The sequence below is a fragment of the Helicoverpa armigera genome, chromosome 1, assembly GCF_030705265.1.
Source record: "Helicoverpa armigera isolate CAAS_96S chromosome 1, ASM3070526v1, whole genome shotgun sequence".
NCBI classification, from domain to species: Eukaryota; Metazoa; Arthropoda; class Insecta; order Lepidoptera; family Noctuidae; genus Helicoverpa; species Helicoverpa armigera.
Window position 1 is genome coordinate 8,615,840 of NC_087120.1, and position 10,433 is coordinate 8,626,272.

The window sequence follows — 10,433 nt, forward strand, 5'->3', positions numbered from 1 at the left end:
GAATAGTCACTTCACTATTATTAACTCTTCATTTATTATTCTCCCTTGATAGAGCTATACCATTCATTTTTTTAACGTGTCACTCAAGAAGCCGTAGTCCGAATCCACTCCTCAGTGTGCGCTCTGTGCGAAAGTTTGTAGCTCTGCTAAGGCCGGAAGCGTAAATTATTCACTAGGCATATGTAAGTATAAACATGTTTGTCGACAGATATGGAGCCGGGTACGATTTAGCTGCCAGGCGGAAAAATGCAACACGAGAGTCGACGGCAACGCTCAAGGCGTGGCTGAACGAGCACAAGAAAAATCCTTACCCGACAAAGGGCGAAAAAATAATGTTGGCTATCATCACCAAGATGACGCTGACGCAGGTGTCGACGTGGTTCGCGAACGCGCGCCGCCGCCTCAAGAAGGAAAATAAGATGACGTGGGAACCTAAGAATAAGACGGACGACGATGACGATACGATGCTCTCAGACGAGGAAAAAGATAAAGATGAACAGGAGGAGAAAATTAAACCTCACAAAGGTTTGTAGAGTTTCGTAAAGCATAACGTCCGATAGTCAACCGTAGTCATTAAACATGAAAATCATGACGCAGTTTTCCAATTGAAAATTTTAAAGTGAAAACAATCGTTGACTGTCGGATGTTGATTCAATTTTTAAAGCTTTAACCATCTATCCATGTTGCAATAAAATTTCCCATTTCCGATTGCGATGCGAACTGTTGTACGTTGATGTATTATGTTGTGTTTGTTCTTGATATGCGCGAATGCGATTGTTTAAATTTCCAATAGTGCATTTAATTGCCCTTGACCTGTGAGTACTGCGTGTTCTTTTATTTTCAAACTGTGCCAGTGTTATTATCCATTTAAAACAGCTTTAATTTAGTCGGTGTATAAATCGTCGAGTGAATTGGCATAACGCGGCTGCGGGCCGGAGGGTGTTCGGGTCTGTGAGGAGGTGAGGGGTCGGAGGGGCGTGCGGCCGGGGGGAGGTCTCAGGCGTGTAACTGTGCGTAACCGCTCCTCGCTACCGGATTTCCTATTCGTAGTAAAGTGGGCGGCGCCCGGGCCCAAATTTCATATAACGCGTCTTCCGTTCGTCGCTACAACGGGCCGACGCGACGCTCGGAGGTCGCGTTCAGCTTGTCTGACGATCTGCCCTACTTCATGTTCTTGCCAAAGGATTTGTCGAGATCGTGGATCGTTTCTTTTATGAGGATATTCCGCTCTAACGTGAGTAAGTACGGTTTTGGGGATTTATAATGTGTACCTACTAATAGAATGAAGGTAACGTAGGCATCTTCATCCTTCTCGTGCTCACTTTTGTGTTTTATAGGCGTTTGTGTTTTATTCTTAAAAAGACAGTCAAATGGTAAATGTTCATTTATTTTGAAAAGAAACAAGTAAGGCTCAAAAGATCTAGCTAGATTAACAATAAGTTACTTAAAAACACAAACTTCCAAAGTGCTTAAAAGCTCTCATACAATAATAAAATCCAGATACGAATTGGTCACGCTACGTGAGAACTGCTAGGGCGGCTGTTAGCCTGTTGTCAACAACATAAATTATAAGTAGGCATTGTTACAATAAAGATGGCTTCTAACAGAGTGTTTTCATAGCGAAGTTCGCGACTCTAATGGAGGCGCGAGGGCGTCACGCATAACGCCCGGCATACGCTCGTGTAATGAAGCCCACTATTGTTGCGACAGAAGTGTACTTAATTCGCGGTGTATTATGACGCTCCGTGAATAGGCCACTCGCTGCCATAGCACTCGATTCATAAAAAGGAAGATGTATGGACGGAGTGTGTTTGAATCTCCAAATGATGGAACGAATTTCAAATTTGTGGTTTATTATGAAAATGCCACTTTATTTACGACCATAAATACAGAAATACGCCTTCATTAAGCCTACGCTGATTATCAAAAGACTTAATTCTATCAGCAGGTAATGCTTACAGTGGTCACTTTTAAGTTTTAGTTGTGGCACCTAATCATAAAAAAGTCAAGGCCCTAGTGTGTTGCAACCTTTTATACCAAATCTTCTGAGTCGATGGCAATCAAAAAATGTTGTAGTCTTAGTAATTCACCACGCCCGGTACTAAACGTTTGTCATTTACCTGTTCCATATAGAATATTGTGTCGTATTTCGTCGACTTAGGCACCGTCGTCAGGCCGTCGTCTCGGCAAGTCATCGATGTAATCTAACATCCCTCTCGGTTGAGAGTGCGAGAAAAAACGCAAGACGCCACGCATTGTCTTCAGGATTATGGACACGCGCCCCCAGCGACGCCAAGCACTGGGGTGACGCGATTGTTGTCATATTTTATTTAATATTATTAGTCTTGCGACACAACATAATTGAATGTCGACAGTATAAAAACGGATGGAACATTAATAAAATAAATAAGTATGGCAGTCGATTTTAGATTTTAAAGTTAAAGTATGATATAAGTCTTTTCCTATACTTATCGCAAAATAACAAAAATAGTTTCTAATTTGTATTTTTTAAATTGTTTCCTACAAAAACAAATAGCTAATCGGAACACTACCTACCATTAAGAGGCTTTTTCGTGAGAATGAATATGTAATCTAAAAACGAGTAACACCGGATTAAGCTTAGTCAAACAACTTTCCGATTAAAGCAACCCTAGAGCCAGATTGCAAACAAACCATAACATTTCTCACTAACGTTCATAACCATTCTTTTACAAAAACGTCAATGTTAGCGACGTGTAATATATCATTTTAAGTCACGGCAAACAAAGCCAATATAAAAGCTTTCACACGCGATCCCTAGACCGTCGTTGGCAAACAAACACACAGAACTATCCGGAGCTAAGCCACTCATGAATAAAAGCTTCATTTTCGGACCCTACCAATAAATGTTAATTTTTGTCGTGAGCGCACGCATTGCAAACAAAATATTAATCCGGCGCGCGTTAATGGAAAACGAGTAGAAGAAACACAAACAAGTGAGCGTCGTCCGCCCGCGCCCGCCATTCGCCCCGGGGAGAACGCGACGAGCAATAAATTGCACTGACCTCAGCTGTTAAGTGCAGGGCTGCAGCGTGGGGGTGCAACCACTTAGCGCCAACCGCTCTTACACACTTCATATGATACACTGCATACTTTTATAATGCATCATCCATGTCATTTGCATAAAACTCCAAGTTGGCACTAGGGGCTCAACTCTTACGTAGGCATCTCAAAGGAAAATCCCTCCCTAGCCATTTTCTTTTGTATACGTGTAATTCAATATTCAAACAGAAACAAATCCTAGACGAACGATTGTACCCCCAAAACAAGGAGTTTAGTAAAATGGAGACAGTGTGGGGTGCCCAGAGTGACTGAGACGGCTTTTTATTATGTCTCACTTTGGCGCGGCTTGTGACTAAAACATACTGAAGGGAAAACCACTCAGTGCGAAGTGTACACAATGACACTTTCCTTGCGATCCGACCGCTACGTGTCGACTAGCGCGAGACAACGAGCGCAACTCAACCTGGTACTGAGTTTAATACATTCTCTACCTGCGCTTAATTTACAATCTGTTAGCTTCTTGTGTCTACAGAAAATTTGAGTATTTTAGTATTAGTATACTTATATATTAATTTAATTTGAAACGGACACTTGAAAAGCTGAGTAAACCGAATAACTCAACGGTTTCAAAAATTACTTTCCAAAAATATGTAAATCTTACTTTTTTAACCATAACACTTTTGTTGTAAAACTCCAGTCATTTTCAATGCCTAATCAAATATCTCTGAGTTTCTTCTTTGACAAGACGTTGTTCTACATTAGAGTAGTGCTACTCACTATTAATCCTTATAAACACATGCCTCTTGCAATAACTTTAAGTGGCGGATTTCCTTCGGTACACTAATTAAATTACTCCTTGTTTATGGTTTAGTTATTTTATTAATTAAAACCAGTAACCGCATTCAATTGAGAAGTCACGTAAAATGGTTGAATTCATATCTTCTACCAATATGTATATTCAGACCACTCTTATATTTCTGCCAACGTGTCAAAATCCATAAACATTTGTTCCGCAAATTATGACTGGATAGTAAAAGACTTCTGATCTGATTTTATTAAACAATTTGAAATAATTTGAAATTATCCTGCGTACCTACCATCAACTATTTTCAATTTAATTTGTTTACAAATTAACTTGAATGTATTGCCAAAATAAAACATTATTAAATCGTCTATGGCACGCTTATCTCCCGCTGTTGTGGGCCTTTATTAGATTAATACAATGAAAATTAAAACAATTTGCCGGATAAATATCTTCGCGCGGAGTATCAGTGGCGTCCCTATTTATCCCTAGTGAAGGGCAACGCGGATAACCCCTCTTAAAAGCTAGGAGCAGTCAGCATTAAATGGAATAAAGAGAATGAAGTCGAGCGGTCGCGCCACCCCGCTCCGCGTGCAGCCCCGCGCTCACCCGCGCGCTAGCGGGGCCTCTGAATTTCATTAGCGGCCCCGGGCCCGCCTCCGCACCCGCCAAAAGCCACTTTACAACGGAAAATGGCATTATGATAATACTTAGAGCCTTATAAAATTCGCTGAATAAACATTTTTGTGTAATTGTACAATAACATCAAATTTTTTCAAGCGAGATACACTTTAGTGTTTATTTCATAGCACTTTTACCATCGCAATATTTTTTGATGGAATATAAAATTGTGGGTTATTCAATAGTCAATAGAAGTTATACTTGACTACGCATTGATAATAACTAAGTTTATTTTTTAAGATATGTAGTTCGGAAAAAGTTAAGAAAAATGGTCACAATGTTAGAGCTGAAATAGTATCGGTCGCGCATTCCGCGGTGGAGAGTGCGGTGCCGCGGGGCGCGCCGGGAAATGCGAAATAAATGCTCGGCTTAATACGAAAGGGATCGGTAGCGGCGCTCGCGGCGCGGCGGGGGAATCGCGCCCCAAAGTGGTATTTTCACTTCGCTAATCGGATAACCACTTAACGAATGGGTCACTGCACGCCTAACGTATTTTCACACGACTTTTCTAGAGGGGTCCGCGAAATCCTGCTTCTTACTAGCTAAAACTTACGTTCTGCTTGTAACGGTCACGTCAACGATTGAATCCGCAGCGTATCGATTTTTAGGAACATTTTAAGCCCTCTTTATTGTTGTCGCGTTAGTTATGGCCTCGGCTATTGCGACTAATCTGATAGCAATAACGTGCGCTCACGCGTTTATTGCCAGTCGGACGTAAAATATGATCGATGAATATGATTATCTTTACAGATGAGGAGCGAAAAGGGGACGAGATGCTGCAGGGCATGCATCACCAAATGTTGGGCTACGGAATTAAAGAAGAGGCGAAGCGTGGCTCGTCCGACTGCGGCGTACCGATTCCCGCCTCGAAACCGAAAATATGGTCTTTGGCTGACACTGCGGCATGTAAAACTCCACCACCAGCAGCTCAGCCGTGGCCGCAGCATGCATATGGCCAACCAGAGCGAGCGGCACCTTCGGATGGTGGCTCTAACGGGTTTGCGTTGCCGGCGACAGCAGCTGCAAGTCCAGCCAGTGGCTCATATGGCCGATACGGTGGTTTCGCCGGCGGGCAGTATGGTGGGCAACACCCTTGCGTGCACCCAGCTTCGTTCCCTGATGTGCAGACAGACACCCCTCCGCAAACACCTCCTAACATGAAGGTGCCCAGCGTAGCTAATCCACTCGGCAGCGGTGGGGGCTCCGGCTACTGCTTCCCTCGACATCAGCAGTCCCCTCAACGTGATCCCTACCACAACCCTCACCACGCCGCTAACAGTCATCAGCCCAATCAACCACACCACAACGAAGGATCTGCGGCCTTCAAGCCTTTCTATAAAAGGTAACTATTAATTCATTTATTGGAACTAAATATATTACACTACATCATTATAGGAACGCACAAATCCTGCTCGTGAACAACTTTTCGGTGTAGGCTATTTCGTGTCAGATGTTGGTAACGTCACGTGAAAAGAGTGAATGTTTCCTATTCCAGCTCACTCCAACACCCCAACGGTTTCGCGTCGGCCGTCTGAAAGTGCACCGTGCGCCAATAGCGGTGAGTTACAGATTGATTCAGATTGAAGAACTTGAGCATATAATCGCGACGTGCATATGTAAATGAGAGCCGCGCACGTAATGGACGATCGTGGTGGAGATATCGGAGGACCATAAACTGAGTTGCGGTTTAGTAGCGGAGCTCGCGCCGGGGTGTCATGTCGGTAATTGAAAACAATGGAGTTGAGTCGAGGCGGAAGGGCGACGCGCGACTCGAGGGCGGCGAGATTGCAATCTTGTGTCATTTGTCATTGTCAGAGCGACGCGTTCCTTGCGCCTACACTCGTATAACGTTGACCTGTCTAAATTAGCTCTTTCTACATGAATGTAAACTCCTTTCAAATTACTTATGCTATATTCGGCTTAAAGGTTGGCTAAAATATCTATTAATTGGAAAAAGCGTAAAGTATATATCAGATTATGTAAAGATATTGCTTGCAGTTTCTCGTGGCACATATTTCTAAGAGTCGTCAAAGATTTTCTAAGAAGAAGTAGCGGCATCCGCGTCTCATTACAATAAATCGCATCACCGCAGTCGCCTCACAGGACGGCAACGCTAAGAATTTTGTTTTAACCAAACGCTCACAAATTCACTTCTATAAACCTTTTGTATTATTTTGGTTTTCACGCCTTTTTGTCCCTCGAATGCCTTGACGCGAAAATAACTCCTTATCGCGGCATTCCTTTAAAGTAGCCCCAAAAAGAACGGATTTAAATTGTCAGTTTTTGTTTTCGCCTTAAATAACATTCCTACATCGTTTTAACTTATTATTTGTCTAAACGATATCGCTACTAAATCAGGGCATAATCCAATTTAAAATTATTTTATTGTTCGGCATTTGGAGTCACGTAGTGATATTAACATGGATAGGTACTATAAGTTTTCAACATTCACCAAGACTAATTTAAATAACTCGTCGGGATTGTTAAGACAAACATCGTAGTACAGTGCTGTACAATGCGTATTGTTCTTTGGAGAGGGTGGTGGTGGCGCGGACGCACGGCAGCCGGGCGGTCCAGCGCGCCCCGATAACGCGCGTACCACGAGCGTGCGTGGGCGCGGAATCTCAATGGATCCTCTTCATTCACAACACTACCTCCGCATTAAAAGCGGCTTTACTTTTTTTCGACGCCCTAATCTTTTCTCTTATCTCTCGATCCTGACTTGGGTCCTTCTCGGTTTCATTCAGTCGCAGTCGCAGGTCGCCCGGACAACCTGTTTGACTTCTTTTTTCATTGACGCCGTACAAACTTTAGATGACCGCGGCCGAGGTCGAGTTTTTATTTCTTTCACATTTTGGTTTTCCGGTCCAAACGATTCGTTAATAAATTCTCAGATAATGAGACTGAACGTTTCGTCACCTCATCTCGATTGGTTTAGATTTTTTCTTTTTCGGTTATATGTGTGAACGCGACGGCGGGCTCGCACCGTCGACGCCGCGATAGAATCAGAACAGCTATCGGAATGAACCTCTTTTTTGTTCATTTAAATACCGCTATAGATTCTTTTTTAAGGGATATTTTTATTGTTTTAAAATCATTCTAAATGATGCAGTCGTTAAGAATGAAACACTTTGATTTTAACTTGAGCCAGTTTGCAGGTTACATGATTCTTATATTTAATGTTGTTATCTTTTGTTCCAGGTAAAGCACGTGAAACCTGGGTCGCTGCACTACCCATCAACTACTAGGGACTGTCAGAATATCACAGTGGCACAGTGTTTCAGTTTTACATTAAGATCAACGACACGAATATAGGTACCTTAGTAAAATGGCCTAGGGCTGATTAAACAACTAGGTCTATAGACCCTTTGTAAAGTTTATATAATTTGATACATACATTTATTTGTACATCACATAGTGTAATTTTAAATTTCTGAACTGCACAGATCATAACGATGTATAAAATGTTCCGTTAAGTATGAACTTAAGTTTGGTTTGATGTGGTTATTCTACGGTTGTCACTTGTCACTAAGTACTTATCGAATGAATCATTGTATGAAATTGACGTTGCTCAGTATTTTTATAGACTTAAGAATATTATGGAAATAATAATCCAAATTATTTATAGATACACGAAAAGCGCAATTAAGTGTAATAAAATTTAAACTAGCCTGTATTGGTTTTAGTGAATTATTGTAAATTTATTACAAATTCCACGACTGGAATATTCTACATACGATAAGAAATCTTATACATAGTATGTTTTCTCTAAGTTCTTCCAATTTTATGTTTATGATTTAAAATGACTTGTGGAGCAATAAGTTATTCGTTAGTGCAGGTGCCAGACTTAACTTTGATTAGATGTAAGTGTAATTGTACATTGAGGAAGAAGACAATGCAAGGTGGTTAGGTTTGGTATCACCCCCTACTACACAAACTATTGTTTAATTTTGTTAATTACTAGCTAAATAGTCGATAAACAATCATCGATTTGGTTATTGTTGTTGTCCTTGTACATATAAAATGTTTTGTAGATTTTCTATTTTAGTTTGTCAAGATGTGTACAAAGTAATTAAGTATGATTTCACCACGATCGATGTTTTCGACAAATATTTCGATGATGAAACTTATAAATATTGTTTAAAAGTATTATTAGTATACATATGTACATGTACATAAAAATATTCTGAATATTTTTTATTATTATAACGGTCACAGTCACTTTACTGATGTAAAATTTTTATTACTTTTTTGAAAATTTTCCATGTCAAATTAATAGTGTGGGTAAAGCATCAAAATGTGTATGATACAAAGTGGATATCTTTGTTAATGCCTTCCGACTAAGCTGAAATATTGGTCAAATGAGGTGTTTGCGTAGAAAACTATGTCAAAAATAGATAGCATATTGGATTTGACGTTTGGTGTATATTTTCTTTAACCTATTAGCGCTGAGTGCAGACAGAGAACACGTCTAGAGGCCCACTCGTGGCCACAGTCGGAACCTTATTGGTCGTCTGCACACAGCGTTAATTGATCGGAGCTGTGAATATCGAAGACGTGTTTCTAAAGATTTTGTAACGAAGGCATACATACATCGATCAGTAATATAAGATAATTTATTAAGTATTTTACATAGATATAAAAGTTAATTTCCCACATTAACAGAAGATTACGATTTTTTCTCAGGTCACAAGATTTCAAACAATAGTTTTGAGGCTTGTTATTATAAAAGTTCATCTAATGTAAAAACATAGAAGAAGAAAATTTCAATGTGACCAAATCGAATACATTCGCTTAATATTAAATGTTCTATATAGATATTTATAGAATATATACCTATTAATTATTATTATGAGTAAAATTATGTAACGATTGTAATTAAATCTTTATTTCAACGGTATAAGTTTTATTTTACGACATAATCCTTAATCCTGAATAAAATCGTCATGAAATGGTACCATAGTACCTTAAAATTCTGATAAACACAATACTTAAGAGCCAATATCAAAGTTTTACATTTTTGCAATTAGATTCTGTTTTTATAAGACGTAGGTTCAAAAATGTCAAGATTTCACTGATGCAAAAATTCGTTGTAACGACGCTTCTAAAAAGATTTACAAGACGATAAAGGCTACCCGAGGATTTTTAAACTTAAAAAGAGTAAATTATAGTATCGGGATCGTTTCATTAAAATTCAACCCGGCCCGAACCTTTTCCATTTGCCCACAATTAATCTTAAATCAGCGGAAGCAGCTATTGATAGTCTACCCTTTTCTTGAGTACTTAATCGGAACTAAATTAAAAGAATCCGACTTTCAAATGGTTCAATCTTGAGGTGGGTACCAACATACTTACAAATAAAATGGGAAAGTCCTTAATGAGCCGCTAAAAGTCGTTGGGTAGTCGCCGAGGGGTCTCTCCCTTACTCCCGACACTTAAACAATGCTTAAAAGCTACTAAAACGAAGCTTTTTTAACTTTCTCAGACAAAATTACGGCCCTTTTTTAGGTTAGCGAAGATTATATTAATTAATGGCTTTGTTTTATAAATACTTTATCTGCATAATGAAATTACCGCTTCGGTCTAGTAAAACTATTATTCTTATTTAGGGCTTACTTTGCACTATGAGGCCTTGTTGAAAGTGTTTTTGCAGTTTTTGGAAGGAGCTGTTCGGGCATATGGTGAAGCGAGAAAGCTGCAGAGTAACGGACAATAAAATTTGATTGCTGACTGAGAACAGAAAAAAGAGAACTTACTGAAAGACAATAGGGTAATTTATTATTTGGCCATCACGGAAACTATTATTCCCAATAAGGAATCAATTTAGCAAAATAACTAACAGGGCATACAGATAAATATTGATCATAAAACGTAGATAGATTTAGTAACAATCAAAACGCAACGATTG

At 39.8% G+C, this 10,433-nt stretch overlaps 1 protein-coding gene across 4 annotated transcripts in view; it reads left to right on the forward strand.

Moving 5' to 3' along the window:
* The window catches only part of LOC110378127 (homeobox protein araucan), an 88,592-nt gene extending 79,172 nt beyond the window's left edge, over nucleotides 1–9,420 (forward strand). For 3 of the 4 annotated variants that reach the window (XM_049840052.2, XM_021337247.3, XM_021337248.3), the window contains exons 4-7: nucleotides 209–525; nucleotides 5,276–5,867; nucleotides 6,021–6,083; nucleotides 7,727–9,420. In XM_049840052.2, the coding sequence (XP_049696009.1) occupies nucleotides 209–525; nucleotides 5,276–5,867; nucleotides 6,021–6,060 (949 nt within the window). In that variant the 3' untranslated portion in view covers nucleotides 6,061–6,083; nucleotides 7,727–9,420. The remainder of the gene's footprint in view (nucleotides 1–208; nucleotides 526–5,275; nucleotides 5,868–6,020; nucleotides 6,084–7,726) is intronic. The other variant, XM_049840189.2, reaches the window with a different exon arrangement.
* Nucleotides 9,421–10,433: the final 1,013 nt, after the last annotated feature.